Genomic DNA, 21,772 nt, shown 5'->3' on the forward strand with positions numbered 1-21,772 from the left:
TTAGGTTTCATATTCGCCAGACATTCATGCACGCAGTGTTAGGGATCATCTGCAACTTACATCGAAGTGGAAATGCAGTGAAAATGAAATGTTAAATTGGCAACTTCATTTTAATGATCAATTTGACTGGGACGATGTGTTGTCAAAGTAAAATTGAAAATGAAAATGAAATAATTTAGTTTCCTTTTCAATTTTGGCAGATATTTTGTGAACAGTGTTTTAAAATGAAATTGTTAATCCGATTTTAATTTTTATTTCCAATGTTTATTTGATTTATTTAAAATTGGCAGGATTTACCTTCCATATGTATGCACATTAATGCAATATCAAATTTAAACAACAAAACTGTTTACAAAAAGTCAACATATGAGCGCGTTGTTGTCTTTTCATCACGCAGCGTGCGCACTTAACCGCGAGGGAGAGAGAAGAAACCATATAGCAAGACATAATCTTTAAAATAATAATTTCTATTAAAGAGCCCATATTATGGGTTTTTGAAAATTCCCCTCCATGTAGTGTGTAACACAGCTCTAAGTGAAGTGAAGTATCCAGCTAAGGCTTAAATCTGTTAGTGTACAGTGTTTAAAACGGTTGATTCATCTATAAAAGAGTCGACTTATAGTGCTTCAAACGAGTCGCCTTGATACCGATTCATTAGGTGTTTCGCCATGACGTACGAATGAAACCAAGTTATTCACGTGCACGCGCAAACCCGGGAGATTTCAAACCTGAGGCCCCGCCCTCTGACGCAGAAACCCAGACACACACACACACACACACCCACAAACACACACACACACACAAACATGCCGGTCGATTGAAGTCACATTGCAGATGGATATTATATTGAGTCTCTACCCAAAGATGAAACCTCAGCATTATAACCAAGCAGTTGGAAACTTCTGGAAGCTACATGCTACAAAGAATACTTCATCTGCGTTTGTTAAAGGAAGGATCAGTAAAGAGTAACTTACTGATGGACATCAGGATGGGTTTCTTCCATTTCTCAAGTGTAAGTACGTGCGGTTAAAGTTGTTGCCTCGTTGACTCTAGCTTGCAAATGTATTTAGTTGTGATTTGTTACTTGTAACCGCGTGTACTGTATCAGGTTAACTGGCTATATTCTCTTATCGCGTGCAAAGTCACGTTAAAAACGCGACGCGTGCTGCTTTGTTTATGGAGCTCCGTGGTAACGTTAGAGGTCTGCATACCCGCGGCTGTCCCCGCGCCAGATTTCTGCGGCGCGGGAATAAATTTCTGAATAAACCGCGGGAGCGGTCGGTAACGGGTTTGATTTGGGACGGGAGCGGGCTGCCTGAGAAAGAGAAAGATATGTCTGCTTGGTGCTTGTGTGTGTGTTAGTGCGCACCCGCGCGTATGAGAGAGAGAGAGAGAGCGCGAGCGAGAGCTTTATGGTTGGTGCTGTGTGTGTGTTTATACAGACAGCTTGGCTGTCTGGACTGTATAGCTGGGTGATTTTTGGTTGTGTTCTCCCCCGCTCTTTAGCGGGATCGGGCGCGGCGGGCAGAAAACGGGGCGGGTTCTAAGCCTAAAACCTGGCGGGTGCGGGCAGAAGCGGGAGCGTTCTAGTCCGGAGGTGTGTGTGTGTGTTTTTGTGTGTGTGTGGCAGCTAAAATCCACGCCTACACTATCGAGCGTGTAGGAACTGTGAGTACTTTTTATATTGCTGATTAGCTATTGGGCATTTTACTCTCTGACTGAAGGCAGTCGACCAATCGCGACAGACTGTCATCGGTCCAATCAGCGCAGAATAGCTTCGCGCTAAGGAGGGCTTTGGGAACAAATGAATCACTGGACGATTCATACAGGAGTCGCTGGGATAATTAGGTAAAAATAAATGCAGATTATAAGACCATGAAAGTGTTTTTTGACCTTGCATGCATATTAGACTGTTGTTGGAGACCCTTACAACCAAGATATGACCCTATTTTATGTATAATATGGGCTCTTTAAAAATGTAAAAAGGTTTTGTGATTATAATAATAACAGCGGGGTATTAAATAAAGGCATATTTTCCGTGGAGCGGGCAATTTGAGGAAGTCAGCTATTTTTATTTGACGGAAGAAAAAAACATGATTGGAAAAAAAACAGCCTATGCCGGTTATTAAAAAGAATCAGTCAGTATTTTCGTTTTGTAATATAAATTAATTATTAGAGTGAAAATAATTTAGGGCAGTCCTATTTATTTTATTCATTTTATTTAGTTTATTCTGTTCTTCTGTGCTAAACACTGCAGGTGAGTGAAAATGCTGTTGTTATGTTCTATTATTAATATGCTGGCATATAAAAATAAATCAGTATTTTAAGCAATATTTAATGTGTCAGACACAAAATAGACACGTCAATTTGTTTAATATAAAATGAATAGTAATCTGACCAGTTAACCATTAATAACCGATTAATGAGCGGCGGTTGTCGCTTAGCAAAATTAACCGAAATGAGCATCCTTAGTTAAAATAATTATATCTTCATAAATTTTTCAAAAAAATATATACATTTTATCTTTATATTCTGTGAATAAATTGTATGAATTTATGATCCTCCATCTGGATGTAGCATCATCCTAAAAACTGAAGGAGTGTTCAGTGCGTTTGTTATTTAGGGTGAAGATCAACAGCAGTGAATGATTATTTTATTTAGGCCAAGTAGGTCTAGTCAATCCTGCTAACTGAGACAAAATCCTTTAGTCCTTATATCCTTGAATTAGTGACATGTTTGTGTCCTCTAGTACTGGAGTTTGGTGTAAACACAAAGCCCTTTAGTTCACAAGAGTGAATGTGCACTCTATGCTGACACAAAGCAGAAGTAACTTTAGTCTGTACAGTCAAAATTTTTGTTTTTATTTGTGTACAAAAGTATTTTCGTAGCTTGATAATATTGAACCTCTGAGGTCATGTGGTCAGTTTTATGGATGTTTTTTATTTATTTATTTATTTATTATTTTTGGACTTTGAACGAGTCGTGACCCTTGTGGTCTATGGAGGATAAGGGAACTCTCAGATTTAATCTAAAATATCTTAATTTATGTTTTGATGAATGAAGGTCTACGGGAACTTTTTTGGTGATGTTTTTCTACGTAAAGATCCTGAAGACTGAGGTGTTTTTTTAGTTTTATAAATGGTTTTGTTGTATTTGCAATTATCCACAAATAAAAATAATGCAAATGAATAAGACTCTTATCCAGTTTTTAATGTTGTCTTGCTCTTACAGTATTTGTATGACCAAATTTAAAGGTCACTGTCATCAGAAAAAAAAGAAGTAAACACATCTGATTGTATGTTGACTTCGCATAAAACAAACATATGTGTCCCTCATCTATAACCTAACTCAGTATTGTATGTCCTGCGATGTGACTGTTTTTTTCCTGAAATCTTTACAGCCAATCAGAATCCAAATGACAAAACTGTAGCACACACTTATAACAAACAGACGATCGTCTAATGACCTTAACACTAATTTAATAACTATGGGTGTGAACAGGTCTTAAAGATGCTCTCCATTATTTCTATTAAAATAACATGTGGCTCACTCAGAAGAGTACAGGGAAACTTTTCAAAATATTGATTGTAAATGTGGCAAACAGATGTGAATGTGAAGACCAACCTGATCACACTGATCACAGTGTCAGGATCACTGAACTCAATAACAAAAAAAAAGTCTTATAAGAAAAGTGCTGCATTAAATAAAACATCTAGTTTGTTTGTAGTTTGCATTGGATACATCATAAATATTTATAGTGTATAATCTAAAAAGAGATTTTAATATTAATATACAATTAATAATAATAATCAGAATAGAGTAAATACAGTAATGTGCTGAATTCAATAACTGTAGAGGTCAAGAAGACAAAAATATTAAACTCACCCGTCACTGAGAGATAAACAGCAGAGCTTGATTGTGATGAGTTTGGTCTTCCAGATCTCTGTCCTCTACACCAGTACTGACCCTGATCAGACCAATAAGCTCCTCTGATAGTGAGAGTGTCTCTGTTTACAGTGTAACGACCAGAGGACGACTGTAACTTTACACTGTTTCTGTCTTTATGCCACTCATATGTCCAGTCATTGTGATGAGACTCAATCACACACTGCAGATTGACTGTCTCTCCAGTGAATACAGCACTGTCTGGTGTCACATATAATGTAGACGTGGGTAAGGCTGTGAAGCAAAACAAAACAAAGTGAAAAATGTATTTTGGAAATTCTTCACAGTAGTGTGTTTGTGCATGATTTTATCCAATATTTTACAATCTCAAAACCTGTGAAAAAGAAAAAACACAAAGCAACAAATCTAGTTGGCTCATGTTTTATCAATAATGGAGTGTCACAGTGGTGCAGTGAGTAGCACGATTGCCTCACAGCAAGAACGTTGCTGGTTCGAGCCTAAATTAGGCTAAAATGTCCATAGTGTATGAGTGTGATTGAGTGTGTATGGATGTGTCTCCGTGATGGGTTGCGGCTGGAAGGGTATCCGCTGTGTAAAACATATGCTGAATAAGTTGGCGGTTCATTCCCCTGTAGCGACCCCAGATTAATAAAGGTACCAAGAAAAGAATATGAATGAATGAATGAATGAATGAATGAATGAATGAAGGATGAACAAATTTTACATTTAGGGTGTAGAAATGTAAGCCGAAAGAAAATAAATGAATGAATAATAATAATTGATATTATTATTATTAAAATAAAATTTCAACTCACTGTAAAATTGAATGGGAAGCAGATTTTTTTGTATTTTATGCTTTTTTAAATCAAATTATAGCACAATATTTACTGAGGCACTCACCCTTCACATAGAGATAAACAGAAGAGCTTGATTGTGTTGAGACTGATCTTATTTGTGCTCCACACCAGTAGTGACCCTGATCAGACCCAGCAGCTCCTCTAATAGTGAGAGTATCTCCGATTACAGTGTGATCAGACAACTTTAACTTACTGTGTCTGTCATTATACCAAACAAATTTCCAGTCCCCATGACCAGACACAATATTACATGTTATACTGACTGTCTCTCCAGTGAATACAGCACTGTCTGGTGTCACAGACACTATAGATGTGGGTACAGCTGAGAAGAAAGACAAAAACATAGTGACTCAAACAGCTCTTTCAGTGAAAATTAGTTAATTCAAATCTTTATAAATGTCATCTCATATTACATAATATTTTTTTTTTCTATTTTTCTTGTGTGCTGTCAGTAGTTTCTGATCTGCTGTTTTTGAAGAGGATCTGACTCCCTCAAGTTCTCAGACAAACACCAGCTAAATTCAGCTTTGCTCAGGAATGTGTTATACTGTTTCTACACTGAAAAAAAGTGTATTAACAGCCTTCTCTGTGTGTATATTATTACCCTGCTGATCATTTTGTAATAATGTTTGGTCATTTATCAAAAGCAGTGGTCTCTCTCAGTTTGATCTGAACTGTTTGCTAAAATGATTTATCACCACAACTCAGCATCATCACACTTACTGCATCCAGAAAACACTCTGTTGAAATTGCCCATTGTTGACCCAGTAATGAGCTAGTAAGCTTAAAAATATAGCCAACGGACAATAATGAGAGACATTGATCTTTTGAGCCTACTTTATATTACCTAACAGTTTTTACACGCTGCATTAATTTGAAATTAAATTGACTCATGTCTGATGGTGGAAGGATTAACACATTCATTGTGGAACAAAGCGAGGTATGTTGATAATAACGAAAGACACAAATTAATGTTTGCTATATTTCCATGCATGAATTATGAAATGCTATTTGTATTTGTTAGTAGTTTTCATGGTGATGTGGGATATTGTGAATTGCTTCAAGGTGTATTGGATGAAGACGCTGTGTAAATATAAGCTAGATTGCATTTCTGTGATGAATAAAAACAGATTATTTGAGGCTCTCAGACTTTTTTCTTAAGTTGTACAGTGTGTCTGTTGTATGAAATAAATCTCATGCATTTCCTTATTTGAAAACAAAAAATTTAAAAGTGAACTGTTTCATCATTCTTAAATGAAGAGATGTGGCTGATAAAAACAGCACAAGAAACATGTTGAGTCACAAATAATGATTTTAAATTCAAACTAAAGAGATGAGATTATAAAGCCTCACCTGATACAGTCAGTGTAACAGCATCACTGATGTCTGATGTCTGTGAGTCTGATCTCTCTCCTCTACAGCTGTATTGACCACTGACAGACACAGAATCAGCTCTGAAACTCAACTCTGCTGCTGATGTTGTTCTGTGTGGATTGTAAGTGTCTCCATCTTTAATCCAGCTGTATTTGATCCACTTAATGTCTTCTCCTGGCTGTATGTGACATGTGAGAGTGACTGTCTCTCCAATGAACACAGGCTGATCTGGTCTCACGTTCACTACAGGCTTTGGTCTCGCTGCATTAAAACACACGAGGAAATAATGACTAATGTCATCTTGACATTGCTTTCTTTGATTTAAACATATTTTGCCACATCTTTTTCTGTTTAAAGTGGCAAAAACAAAGAATAAATAAAACGTGTTTTATACCGTGTTTATTGTAATTTAACACTTCAGCACTTTTAGCTAAATGCTTATCGGCTAGCATTAGGACTGTGATTATACAGCGGGTAAAATAAGTATTGAGCACATCATGACTTTTTATTTAATTTCAGTTTAAAATTGCCTCGATTAAATGTCCACCCTGTTTCATCTTCATCATCTGCTAAAATCCTTTTATACAATCATCTTGATCCTGAACAGCCACAGGAACACTGACAGAGTAAATATCAAATATATAAACCACAGCCTCCACAACACACATTCAGTAGACTTCTCTTGTGAAACATCAGATTTTTTTCAGACTCGTGTTCAGTTTAAAGTGTAATGACATGAGAAATCAATAGTGACATAATGGCTGTTTGTTCCAATTCAATATTCTGCAAGTTTCACCACCATCTGAGCAGAAACTCCACTCAGTCACTCACTGACAGACTCTTGTCTACACTAAATGCATGAACCATCTCATATCATGTTAACAGCAAACAGGAGTGACTATAATCACAGATTATGATGAGTGTACAATCTACACTCAATACACTGTACAGATAATGTTTCTGTAATTTTCTAGTCTGCTCACCTTAAAATCATAAGTGATCCTCAATGAACATATTCAAATTATTGTAAATTAAATAAGCCATAACTAGGCCCACACAGAATCTGCGCTCACAGAAATCCGCAGATTTTTAGCCCATCATCGAGTCTATTTATTTACTTTTATATAAAAGAGTCTATTTATTATTAATTTATATTTATTCAGTTTTAAATTAATTTCTGTAAAAGTATTGACTAATATGAAACTGTTCATTTGATTTATTTATAATACAGTTGTAAAGTAATATTTACTGTCTTTTAGTAGATATATTATATGATAGACTTGGTTTTCCATTTAAAATACTGTTAAAACCATGTGTACACTGCCCTAAATGAGGACCTGAGAGGTGATGAGCGTTAATAATGATGTTAAATGATCATTGAAGAGATGTGAATCTGAAGACTCACCTGATACAGTCAGTGTAACAACATCACTGATGACTGATCTCTGTGAGTCTGATGATTTCTTTACTCCACAGCTGTATTGACCAGCATGAGCATCAGACACAGATGTGATTTCGTAAACTCTTCTATCGGTGCCTGGAACTGGTGAACTGTTTGTATTCCAGCTGTATGTCCACTGAATGTTTTCTCCTGTCTGTATGTCACATGTGAGAGTGACTGTCTCTCCAATGAACACAGGCTGATCTGGACTCACCTTCACAACAGGCAATGCTGATAAACATAACAAAAATACAGCATAGTATCAATATCACAATTACAATTACAATTTTTTTTTTTTTATAGGAAAAAAGCTTACATTATTTGTTTCAATTTTTATACAACATAAATTGCTGACCAAGAAGCACTAGAACTAAGAATTACGTATTGGAATTGCAAACACTAAGTTAATTAATTTAGATAGATGATAAGAAGATAGTATAGGTTAAAGTTTGTGTGTCCAGTATTTTATAGCTGTTGATGAGAAGCTGCTTCAACTGTTAATATCCTCTATTTATCTGACAAACTTTTTAACAGAATTAATGATTTATGAATAATGCTAATCATAACTAGTAAATTACTTAATTCTTAATGGCACAAAGTAATTAGTAAAAGTAATGACTGTAGGAATAAGTTTAATTTTGAAAATATATAAAATAACACAATTTGATTGTCATTAGTGACTTTTTTAATACAACCATTTTGTTAATACAACCGGAAAATAAACTCTTTAGACATCACTTTGTTCATATTTTTTGGTGTGTTGTGAAAAAAATAAAAAATAAAAAATCATGTTTCCTCCAGAATGATCAGAGAATCTGACTGCAAGTTGTTTTGTAAATAAGAAACAGTTTAAAGGAAATACAGTAATTAGGTCGAGGTGGACACCCATGACGTGTGGAGTCCCACAAGGCTCGATTCTGGCACCTCTCCTGTTCAACCTTTACATGCTCCCTCTGAGCCAAATAATGAGAAAGAACCAAATCTCCTACCACAGCTATGCTGATGACACTCAGATCTACCTAGCCTTAGTGCCTAATGACTACAGCCCCATTGACACCCTCTGCCAATGCATTGATGAAATTAACAGTTGGATGTGCCAAAACTTTCTTCAGTTAAACAAAGAGAAAACTGAAGTCATTGCGTTTGGGAACAGAGATGAGGTTCTCAAGGTGAATGCATACCTTGGCTCTAAAGGTCAAACGACAAAAATAAGGTCAAGAATCTTGGTGTGACTCTGGAGTCAGATCTGAGTTTCAACAGTCATGTCAAAGCAGTCAGTAAATCAGCATACTATCATCTCAAAAACATAGCAAGAATCAGATGCTTTGTTTCTAGTGAAGATTTAGAAAAACTTGTTCATGCTTTTATCAGCAGCAGGGTGGATTACTGTAATGGTCTTCTCACTGGTCTTCCCAAAAAGACAGTCAGACAGTTACAGCTCATCCAGAACGCTGCGGCCAGAATTCTGACCAGAAGCAGGAAATCAGAGCACATCACACCTGTCCTCAGGTCTTTACACTGGCTGCCAGTTACATTCAGAATAGATTTTAAAGTATTATTACTGGTCTATAAATCACTAAATGGCCTAGGACCTAAATACATTACAGATATGCTCACTGAATACAAACCCAACAGATCACTCAGATCATTAGGATCATATAAACTAGAAGTTCCAAGAGTTCAGTCAAAGCAGGGTGAATCTGCCTTCAGCCACTACGCCCCTCGCTGCTGGAATTAGCTTCCAGAAATGATCAGATGTGCTCCAACATTAGGCACATTCAAATCAAGACTGAAAACACATCTGTTTAGCTGTGCCTTTACTGAATGAGCACTGTGCTGTGTCCGACAGATCGCACTATTATGTTTTTCCTTTTCTTTTTCATTCTTTATAGCCTGTTTTAACTCATTTTAATTGGTTTTATCTGTTTTTAATAATTTTTATTGTCTGCATTTTATGTTCCTAAACTTGTCTTTTTTATTCCTGTTTATGTAAAGCACTTTGAATTGCCACTGTGTATGAAATGTGCTAAATAAATAAACTTGCCTTGCCTTGCCTAATTGAGAGTTCACCATAGAGAACAAACAATATAATTCCTGAAAATTAAAAAAGTAATAATAAAAAGTAACATGAGACAAATAAAATGTATTTCAATCCAGTGATTTAGCTGATTGAATTTAAAATATTATAATAAATTGTTTGCAAAGTATGTGTAAAGGCAATTTTGATGCATTGTAATATTTTGTTGTATTTTTAGTTTTTTGACCAGCAGGTGTCCCTAGCATGACGTCAACTCTGTCAACTCGTCAGGAGCATGATTTGTGAGGACACGTCCTGGACGACTTTATTGTTGGTTGAATGTACACATGTGGATAATTTATTTTTATAGCTAAATTATTTCTAATTATGTGCATTGCTCCCTACTCCCTTCTCCACTGAAACCTTTATTTCACTTCAGAACCTCCATTCACTGATTTGCACAACAGCACTGACTGCAGTATCTTTTTATTAGAGAAATGTGAAGTGTGGCATTATATATCTCTGTATATAATACAATATAAACTCACACATCACACACTAAAATTACACATTCTACACATATTCATTGCAGCGCATTTACGGTTAAATTACATCTGAAGTGAAAAGAAAAAATAAACATACAAACCATGCAGAACAGTGGGGTTCAAAGATCAGGATTAAGAAATCCTGATGTAGAGTGAGTTTAAAAGGAATAAATTCAGCTCACCCGTCACTGAGAGAGAAACAGCAGAGCTTAATTGTGATGAGTTTGGTCTTCCAGATCTCTGTCTTCTACACCAGTAGTGACCCCGATCAGACTCAGCAGCTCCTCTGATAGTGAGAGTGTCTCTGTTTACAGTGTAATGACCATCAGACGACTGTAACTTTACACTGTCTTTAAACCACTCATATGTCCAGTCACTGTGATCTGACTTAATCACACACTTCAGATTGACTGTCTCTCCAGTGAATACAGCACTGTCTGGTGTCACAGTCACTGTAGATCTGGGTGAAGCTGAGAGAAATTACGAAAACATAGTGACTCAAACACCCCAATCATGAGTCCTTTGTTCCATTAAATTATTCTGCATGTTTCAGGAATTTAAATGTTCATCATTTTAACCAAAGCATTTATTTAATTAAGATATAAAAACATTTTCCCAAGGCATGTTAATTAACAGGGGTGTGTATATTTGCACAAACACCGCCTACTGAACAGAAGCCCTGCCCACTCATTTTATCAGTGATTCATGTGACTTAACTGAAAGCAAACAGATCACAGAGATTCTACAATCAATATTGTATATACAGACATTGAGTTTCTGTCATTCTCCACAGTCTGCTTTGACTGAATTAAAAGCTTATCTGTGACTCTGTAAAGAGCAGCAGGAACAAGTCAATGGTTCATTTTTAAAAGCATGTTATCCTTGTGAATATGAGGATAGTAGCCGGCTACATGTTGCATGTGAATTATTCACCGTAATGGATTGACTTCATTTTTAATATTATTTTTTTAAAACACAACAATATGTGTTGCTTATTGTCTAGAAAATGCTTCTTGATTTAAAAATTGTAAGATTTTTACACTAAAAACAAGACAAAAAAAATCTTAGTAAGAAAAACATTTTGAGTCTGAAAGCAACTGCATCAAAAATCAAATATTAAATAAAATTTATATAAATAAGGTTCTTAAAATTAAGCAATAAAGTTGCTCATGAGCAATAGATGCTTGTGTTTAAATAAGTCTTTCAAAAATTATCATAAACCCTTTGACATCTCAAATCCCAACAAAAACTGATGGATAGAACCAAGTGCCATCAAAGTTTTTTTTTTTTTTTTTTTTTTTAATTAAAGAGTTTTATTTCATCAGAATACAGAGAATCTGAAAATGTTTAATTGATTATAAAATACTATTGTCACTATCAATTTATTACTGAACAATGTAAATGTTTCTGTATTCAGATATTTAAAATACAATCAAAGTAGTTGATAACACTATAATACCAGCATGATAATACCTTCATTACAGGTTTCACTGACTTCACTGACCATAAAATTAAATATTGAAAACACAGCACAGCATCAAGTTCACAGCTATTAACTTAATTAATTTTTAATAGGGGAAAATCCCTTTGACTGTGAATCAGTTTTGAATAAACTATACCCTAAGGAATGAATTATTTCATAACACACACACACACACACACACACACACACACACACACACACACACACAATATATATATATATATATATATATATATATATATATATATATATATATATATATATATATATATATATACATATATAGATGTAGCGCAGTGTTTGTTTTGTCCACAAGATGTCGCTGTGACACTGTTTTATTTAGGTATTTGGACGTTTCTTATGTTGTTTGAGCCTCTTGGCACACCGTAGTGTTGAATATGTGCGCAGTGCGCCGTAATTTCCTCAGTTTGTGTTATCAACACTAATAGGTAAGACGTGTTCATGATAGCAGGATCCTTATTTAAAATGCATCTTTGTTATTAATGCTCAAGAGTTCTTTTTACTGAGATATTCTGTGTACTAAATTGTAAGGAGCAAATAGAGGGTTGTATAGGGAGTTAAAAGGTTGTTTTATTTTTTTATTTTTTGTGATAGAGTGATTGAGGGAGTGTGTGGCTCATGCAAAGCCATTGTGTTGCAGTAGTTAATAATAATGAATGTTTTGTGTTGATATTTGACTGAGTTTGTGTTATCAACACTGATAGGTGCCCTTCTGACAAATAAATGGTCGAGTCACGATCACGAACCTCTCTTTGCCTGCATCTCCAGTTTACCATCCCACAACACATACAACACAACGCAGAGTAGCAGCGGTGGTGCTAGAGGCCAGCGAGCACGCAAAAGAGCGAGTGGGTTACATATACACATATAGATTGCTACTTCCTGCTTTGCTACTGTTCGGAAGTCTTTGCCCACTGCTCCGCTCTTCGCACTCTAGCTTTTATATCTTATACCCTAATTTTAACTTGAGCCAATCAGCACAGTGCTCAAACAACACGGCTTGAAAATCAGCATCGATTCTACAAACTTTCTGAAATATAGCTATACTAACAAGAGGGAAATTACCGTCTAAACAATCCTCCCACTACCAGCTGCTTACATTCCGGAGACGGGAAGACACGGCTGTGAAAATGCCTCTGGATCGGATTAATTCAGATTCTCACTGCTGTACAAACTGCCACAAACTTCTACAAAAGATTGCAGTTCTTGAAACGAAGTTGCTTGCGATCCGACCAGAACTTCAGCTTCATTGTGGATCCTCTCAGCACACATTCGGTGAGTCCCATAAATCTGTTCCTGCTACTGTTTTGAGCACAGAAAAACAGAAAAGAACTTTTGAAAATGAGCATTGGCATAAACAAGGTGCGAGACCAAAGGGTACTCGTGGGGTCAGATCATACGCTGCCGCATTAGCGTCTTCTACCCCAAATACAGCTCGGACTCAAATACAGCTTCAGAACAGATATGAAGTTTTGAGTAATATGGGTGAAGAATGCCCAAATGCAGTCAGACAGAGATCGCATGATTCAGCAACTAATTCTGCATGGAACAGGGGCTCAAGGCCGACTAGACAGCGGCATTCTGCTCCGATCACACCTGAGATAAGAACACTAGTCATAGGAGATTCAATAATCAAGAATTTCAGGAGCAGATCTACAATGACATACTGCTTTCCTCATGCAACAGTTTCTGATGTAAACAAAGAACTTGAGGAAATTCTGAAAAAGCACAAGACTGCAAAACGGATTATCATCCATGTGGGGAAGAATGATATTCGGAAAGAACAGTCAGAACTGCTCAAGAAAGATTTCTGTGAGTTCTTGGAAACAGCTGAAAGATTGAAGGTTCAGCCGTTCATAAGTGGACCACTCCCTGCAAGAGGGACAAATATGTTTTCACGGCTTCTTGGTCTAAATGTATGGCTACAGAAAACATGTAACAAGAAAGGACTGAATTTCATCGACAACTTCAATCTCTTCTGGAACCAAAGACAGCTGTTTACATCAGACGGCCTTCATCCAAACAAGCTTGGTGCAAAGGTGCTAAAGGACAATATTTTTTTCTCCCTCAATCATCCATCAGCTGTGTATGCCACTGAACTGAATTGTACACACACACCTAGCAAATGTCCGGATGACCACAGGACCTCAAATCAGCTCCTGAGTGGACTTGTGGCTGACGAATCACCCAAGGACAGTGATAATGCCATGCAGCCAAAACACCCAATGTTGATAGAGACACTATCAGTTGCCCTCTGCTCAACACAGGCAGACTGTGACGCATCAGAACAGCATCAAGTCTCGTCACTCAAAAATGATCCTCAGGAAAACATATTTTTGCAGACAGAATCTCCAGATGCACAGCCTCTGTCACCGGACACGTTCTCATTGTCACAATGTTCACCACTCTTGGGTTTTTCAAAAAAGATGGAGGAACTGGTGTATGCTGGAACTAAACTTTCACACTCCATTGCCGCAAGCCCCCAGTTACCAACCAAAAACCGGCCTTCTCCACAATCACCTATGAGCCCACCTGGAAGAGCCCTCCGATCACACCGCCAGGGCCCAAACAACAACGCCCCATCTCCAGCTGGTGAACACAAGAGCTCTCTGTGATGTGTGTTGGGGGCCTGCTTAGATAACAGTGTCTTTATCTAATGTTTTCAGAACAAGCAGGAACCCAGTGTGTCTGTAGCTTTCCCTAAGCAGATATGTGTTGTGTTAAGTGACAGAAAACCAAAGACTTCATCAGGCCGTGAAGCAAATCATTCAAATCTGGTGTCTATTAAATGTAGATCTGAGACTACTATAGAAAAAACAGCTAAAACTGTTAAGTTAGCACTTCTAAACATCAGATCACTCAATAATAAGTCACTTTTAGTCAATGATTTTATCAACACAAATTGCCTTGATTTTATGCTTTTAAATGAAACTTGGCTAGATGACAGTTGTAGCGCAGCAGTTCTGAATGAAGCAGCTCCTTTAAACTTTGACTTTTTGAGTGTTTGCAGAGTTAATAGGAGAGGTGGAGGCATCGCTGCCCTGTTTAAAGATGTGTATGAATGTAAACAAGTGTCATTTGGTGACTATTTGTCTTTTGAATATCTGAGTATAGCACTAAAAGGGTCTCCACGCATCTTACTGATCATTATCTACAGACCTCCAAAATATTCTCCAGCTTTTATTGAGGATTTTACAGAGCTGTTATCAATTGTAACCTCTGAATTTGATTATTTTAGTGTTGCTGGGGATTTTAATATTCACATTGATAATCCAGAAATCAATGCTGTAAAAGAACTGATGACTGTTTTTAACACTTTTGATCTGACTCAGCATGTTCAAGGACCCACACACAATCGTGGACACACTCTTGATCTACTTATAACTAAGGGTTTACACATTTCATCGACTGTTGTTAAGGATGTGGCACTATCTGATCATTTCTGTATCTTTTTTGATATATTGATCACTCCAGCTATTAAACGATATTATGCAACGATAGAGAGACTCACAAACCCCCCCAGTCGGATTCCCAGTGAGCTCCTCTCTGGAAGCAAATGTAATGAGTTTGCTCATTTCTTCACTGATAAGATCAATAATATCAGAAAGGCAATCAGCTCATCTAATCAGTCAAGTTGTGTCGATATCAAACAAGCTCAACCACAACTTAAGAAATCAGACATTATGTCTGATTTCATGGCAATTAACGGCAAAATCTTAGAAGAAATTGTGTAAGTTATGAAAACATCAACCTGCAGTCTTGACACGCTCCCCACATCATTCTTCAAAACGGTGTTTACCTGTTTAGAAATGGATCTTCTAAAAGTGGTAAATGCTTCACTTCTATCAGGGATTTTTCCAACCTCACTTAAAACTGCAGTTGTTAAACCCCTCTTGAAGAAGAGCAACCTGGATAACACCCTATTGAGCAATTACAGGCCAATCTCAAATCTCCCTTTCATTGGCAAAATCATTGAAAAAGTTGTTTTTAAGCAGGTTAACAAGTTCTTAAACTTCAGGGGGTGTTTAGACAATTTCCAGTCTGGTTTCAGAGCACATCACAGTACAGAGAGCGCTCTTATAAAGATAATCAATGATATACGCCTAAATACAGATCCAGGTAAAATAACAGTGCTGGTATTGTTGGATCTCAGTGCTGCATTTGACACTGTCGATCACAGCATACTTCTGGATAGGCTGGAAAACTGGGTTGGGCTATCTGGCACGGTCCTCAAATGGTTAAGATCTTACCTTGAAGGTAGAGGTTACCATGTCAGTATAGGTGACCATAGGTCGAGGTGGACTGGACACCCATGACGTGTGGAGTCCCACAAGGCTCGATTCTGGCACCTCTCCTGTTCAACCTTTACATGCTCCCTCTAAGCCAAATAATGAGAAAGAATCAAATCTCCTACCACAGCTATGCTGATGACACTCAGATCTACCTAGCCTTACTGCCTAATGACTACAGCCCCATTGACACCCTCTGCCAATGCATTGATGAAATGAGCAATTGGATGTGCCAAAACTTTCTTCAGTTAAACAAAGAGAAAACTGAAATGATTGTGTTTGGAAACAAAGATGAGGTTCTCAAGGTGAATGCGTACCTTGGCACTAAAGGTCAAACGACAAAAAATAAGGTCAAGAATCTTGGTGTGACTCTGGAGTCAGATCTGAGTTTCAACAGTCATGTCAAAGCAGTCAGTAAATCAGCATACTATCATTTCAAAAACATAGCAAGAATCAGATGCTTTGTTTCTAGTGAAGATTTAGAAAAACTTGTTCATGCTTTTATCAGCAGCAGGGTGGATTACTGTAATGGACTCCTCACTGGTCTTTCTAAAAAGACAGTCAGACAGTTGCAGCTCATCCAGAACGCTGCAGCCAGAATTCTGACCAGAAGCAGGAAATCAGAGCACATCACACCTGTCCTCAGGTCTTTACACTGGCTGCCAGTTACATTCAGAATAGATTTTAAAGTATTATTACTGGTCTATAAATCACTAAATGGCCTAGGACCTAAATACATCACAGATATGCTCACTGAATACAAACCCAACAGATCACTCAGATCATTAGGATCATTTAAACTAGAAGTTCCAAGAGTTCAGTCAAAGCAGGGTGAATCGGCTTTTAGCCACTATGCCCCTCGCTGCTGGAATCAGCTTCCAGAAATGATCAGATGTGCTCCAACATTAGGCACATTCAAATCAAGACTGAAAACACATCTGTTTAGCTGTGCCTTTACTGAATGAGCACTGTGCTGCGTCTGACAGATTGCACTATCATGTTTTTCGCTTCTTCATTCTTTTATATCACATTTTACCTGTTTTTATGTTTTGTTTTGTTTTGTTTTTACACATTTTTATTATTTGTTTTTATTTTTATTTAACTTGTTTCTTTTATTCATGTTGATGTAAAGCACTTTGAATTGCCATTGTGTATGAAATGTGCTATATAAATAAACTTGCCTTGCCTTGCCTAACTGTTTTTATACGCTGCATCATTTTGAAGTGAAGTTTACTCATGTGTGATGGTGGAAGGATTATCACATTCATTGTTGAGCATAGTGAAGTATGTTGAAAATAAAGAAAGACACAAATAATGTTTGCTATGAAATGTAATTTAACATGTCCATGCTTGAATTATGAAATGCTATTTGTATTTGTTAGTAGTTTTCATGGTGCTGTGGGATGTTGTGAATCGCTTCTAGGTGTATTGGATGAAGACGCTGTGTAAATATAAGCTAGATTACATTTCTGTGATGAATAAAAACACATTATTTGAGGCTCTCAGACTTCTTTCTTAAGTTGTACAGTGTGTCTGTTTTATGAAATAATCTCATGCTGTTCCTTATTTAAAAAACAAAAATCTAAAAGTGAACTGTTACATCATTCTTAAATGAAGAGATGAGGCTGATATAAAAAAAAACAGCACAAGAAACATTTTGAGTCACAAATAATGATTTTAAATTCAAACCCAAGAGATGTGATTATAGAGCCTCACCTGATACAGTCAGTGTAACAGCATCACTGATGTCTGATGTCTGTGAGTCTGATCTCTCTCCTCTACAGCTGTATTGACCACCAAAATATACAGAATCAGCTCTGAAACTCCAGTCTACTGTTGATGGTTTTGTTTGTGGATAGTATTGATAGCGAGTGTCTCCATCTTTAATCCAGCTGTATTTGGTCCATTGAATGTTTCCTCCTGTCTGTATGTCACATGTGAGAGTGACTGTCTCTCCAATGAACACTCGCTGATCTGGACTCACGTTCACTACAGGCTTTGGTCTCTCTGCATTAATACACACACATGAGGAAATAATGATTAATGACATCTTGACATTGCTTTCTTTGATTTAAACATATTTTGCCACATTTTTTGGTTTAATTTGTCAAAAAACAAAGAATAAATAACAAAATGTTTTATACTGTGCTTATTGTAACACTTCAGCACTTTTAACTAAATGTTTATCAGCTAGTATTAGGACTGTGATTATACAGGAAATAAAATAAGTATTGAGCACATCATTATGTTTTATTTAATTTCAGTAAAACAATTGCCTTGATTAAATGTCCACCCTGTTTCATCTTCAACATCTGATAAAATCCCTTAATACAATCATCTTTATCCTGAATAGCCACAGGATCACAGACAGAGAGTAAATATCAAATATACAAACCACAGCCTCCACAAAACACATTCAGTAGACTTCTCTTGTGAAACATCTTTTTTTTTCAGACTCGTGTTCAGTTTAAAGTGTAATGACATGAGAAATCAATAGTGACATAATGGCTGTTTGTTCCAATTCAATATTCTGCAAGTTTCACCACCATCTAAGCAGAAACTCCACTCAGTCACTCACTGACAGACTCTTGTCTACTCTGAATGCATGAACAATCTCACATCATGTTAACAGCAAACAGGAGTGACTATAATCCCAGATTATAATGAGTGTACAATCTACACTTAATACACTGTACAGATAATTGTTCTGTAGTTTTCTAGTCTGCTTACCTAAAAATTATAACTGATCCTGTTGGAATACTCAATCAATTCCATGCGTGTTCAAGAAAAAAGGTCAGTTGAGGTTTTTCTTCGATGTCAAAAATCTTAACAATTTATTGGATACAAATGAATAATTTGATTGACAGAATTCTGTTATCCTCAATGCAATGCAAAAGTTACATTAAGGAGGTGCGCAACAACTTTCCTTTCCTGACTCCAACTTATATAGGCAGCTGATATTAACAGGTGGAGTTTAGTGAAAGTCGTCATTTGTCAATGATTGTTCAGTCCTCCATTGGCCGCACCCCAGACATAAGTCCTCTTTTCCTACTAATTATCTGCACAACAATAAAAGCATACCATTTTTGTGCTCTGTGTTCAGTTTTAACATCTTTCTTCAGACAGGAAGTTTCTGCAGAGCTCAATTTAATTTTGGACCAGCAATTATCTACTTCTGCAAAAATGCTAATTAGTATGCACAGCACTCACACACAACAGTAGAAGTTCAGTTAATATATGACCCTTACATGACCTATACAAATAATTGTTTGATTAAAAGAAAAAGAGACAAAAATAATAAAAATTCTAACAATCACCGATGAACATATTAAAATAATTGTAAAGAAAATAAGGCATAACTAGACCCACACAGAATCTGCGCTCACAGAAATCCACAGAATTTTGCAGATTTTTAGCCCATCATCGAGTCTATTAATTTACTTGTAAATTTTGATTTATTCAGTTTTTAAGTTAATTTCAGTAAAAAATATTAACTAAAATAAAACTGTTCATTTGTTTTATTTATAATACAGTTTGTAAAGTAATATTTACTGTCTTTTAGTAGATATGATAGACTTGGGTTTCCAATTAAAATGCTGTTTAAAACCATGTGTACACTGCCCTAAATGAGGACCTGAGAAGTGATTAATAATGATGTTAATGTCCAGCGTTAATAATGATGTTAAGTCATTATTAAAAAGATGTGAATTTGAAGACTCACCTGATACAGTCAGTGTAACAGCAGCACTGATGACTGATGTCTGTGAGCTGATGTCTGATAACTCACAGCTGTATTGACCAGCATCAGCATCAGACACAGATGTGATTTCGTAGACTCTCTCACCAATGCCTGGAGCTGGTGAACTGTTTTTAATCCAGCTGTATTTGATCCACTGAGTATTTTCTCCTGTCTGTGTGTCACATGTGAGAGTGACTGTCTCTCCAATGAACACAGGCTGATCTGGATTCACCTTCACTACAGGCTTTGCTGATAAACATAAAAAGAAATAACAAAAATACAGCATAGTATCAATATCACAATTACAAACTTTTTTTATAAGAAAAAGGTTTACATTTTTCTTTAAATTTTCAGTCAAAATAAATTTTTGTATTAGTATTAAGTATTACGTATTGGACAATGCATTGCAAACACTAGTAAATTAAATGAATTTAGATTGATGAGAAGACCTTGTCATAGGTTAAAAGTCATAGGTTAAAGTTTGTGTGTCCAGTATTTTATAGCTGTTGATGAGAATCTGCTTCAACTGTAGATATCCTCTATTTATTTAACAAACTTTTTTAAAAGAACTAATGATTTATGGATAACGCTACTCATAACTAGTAAATTACTTAATTCTTAATGGCACAATGTAATTAGTTAAAGTAATGACTGTAGGAATAAGTTTATTTTTGAAAATATATAAAATAAGACAATTTGATTCTCATTAGTGACTTTTTTTTTAATACAACAATTTTATTAATACAACCAGAAAATTAACTCTTTTGATTAGACATCCCTTTGTTCATATTTTTTTTGTCGTGTCACTGGAAATAAAAATCATGTTTCCTCAAGAATGATCAGAGTATCTGACTGCGAGTTGTTTTGTAAATGAGGAACAGCTTAATGGAGAGACAGTAATGGAGAGTCCACCATAGAGAACAAACAAAATAATTCCTGATAATTAAAAAGAAATAATAATAAATAACATGAGACAAGTAAAATGTATTTCAATCCAGTGATTTAGCTGATTGAATTTAAAAAACTATACTGAAATGTTTGCAATGTATGTGTAAAAGCAATTTTTATTGCATTGTAATATTTTGTTTATTTTTTATTTTATTTTATTTTTTGACCAGCAGGTGTTCGTGATGTCTACTCTGTCAACTTGTCAGGAGCAAGATTTTTGACGCCCTGGATGACTTCATTATCAGTTGAAAGTACACAAGTGGATAATTTATTTATAGCTAAATTATTTCCAATTATGTGCATTGCTTCCTATTCCCTTCCCTATTACTGAAATCTTTATTTCAGAACCTTGATTCACTGATTTGCACAACAGAAACTGCATCAAAACACTTACTGACAGATTCTGATCTACTCTGAATGAAAGAATCATCTCATATTGTGTGCTTAAGCCAGCTTTACTGACAAGATGGACAAGATAATGAACTTTTGTGAATTATACAGCCCTAATTAAAATTAAATTGATCCTCAATGAGCATAATAAAATAACTGTATTAAGAAAAAAAGGTATGACTATAACACATTGCGACTGTCAGAATCCAATCAACAGCTGTTTTGGATAAATCTGAGCACCACCTTAAATAATTTTTCATGTTTGATAACCATTTTACTCTGATGCAAATCTCTAAATTAGAAGATCTTTAGCCAATTCTGTTTTATTGAATTTAACATATTTACTACAGTAATAAAATACAGCTCTCGCTCTCATTAAAACTGAACAATGCTAATGTGTCTGCATTCAGATGATTCAAAAAATGCTGATAACACCATATCTGTTGCTTTTGTTAACATTGAAGAAAAAAAAAGCTTGCTTTAGTTTAAGTTTGTGTAGTCAGTATTTTATTGCTGTTGATCAGAATCTGCTTTAAACGGTAGGTTTGACCATTTCCTGATTTTAGGTGAATTAATAATAATTTGAGAACTTTTATCTACATCTAGATATATAACAAAACTTTTAATCAAAACCTTTACTTAAACAATCATGATGAATGAATAAATACAAGTTTGGGTAAAGGAACTTAAAGGCAGGAGCATCAATAAATAAAATGATAAATGCTGCTTTACATTTAACTTTAATATATTTTCTTACAGGGT

General features: G+C 35.8%; 1 protein-coding gene across 7 annotated transcripts in view; it reads right to left on the bottom strand.

The window, feature by feature from the left end:
* LOC108190752 (Fc receptor-like protein 5) overlaps nt 1-21,772 on the bottom strand; it is a 36,558-nt gene that overhangs the window by 7,337 nt on the left and 7,449 nt on the right. For 3 of the 7 annotated variants that reach the window (XR_012383003.1, XM_073907937.1, XM_073907938.1), the window contains exons 3-9: nt 19,655-19,921; nt 17,650-17,940; nt 10,323-10,610; nt 7,543-7,809; nt 6,117-6,398; nt 4,807-5,085; nt 3,886-4,179 (exon numbers count right to left, since the gene is read on the bottom strand). Coding sequence is in view for 6 of the 7 variants with exons in the window: in XM_073907937.1 (XP_073764038.1) it covers nt 3,886-4,179; nt 4,807-5,085; nt 6,117-6,398; nt 7,543-7,809; nt 10,323-10,610; nt 17,650-17,940; nt 19,655-19,921 (1,968 nt within the window). In the remaining variant the exon portion in view is untranslated. The remainder of the gene's footprint in view (nt 1-3,885; nt 4,180-4,806; nt 5,086-6,116; nt 6,399-7,542; nt 7,810-10,322; nt 10,611-17,649; nt 17,941-19,654; nt 19,922-21,772) is intronic. The other 4 variants (XM_073907940.1, XM_068222814.2, XM_073907939.1 and 1 more) reach the window with 3 other exon arrangements.

Source organism: Danio rerio, chromosome 7 (assembly GCF_049306965.1).
Source record: "Danio rerio strain Tuebingen ecotype United States chromosome 7, GRCz12tu, whole genome shotgun sequence".
In the NCBI taxonomy this organism is placed as follows: Eukaryota; Metazoa; Chordata; class Actinopteri; order Cypriniformes; family Danionidae; genus Danio; species Danio rerio.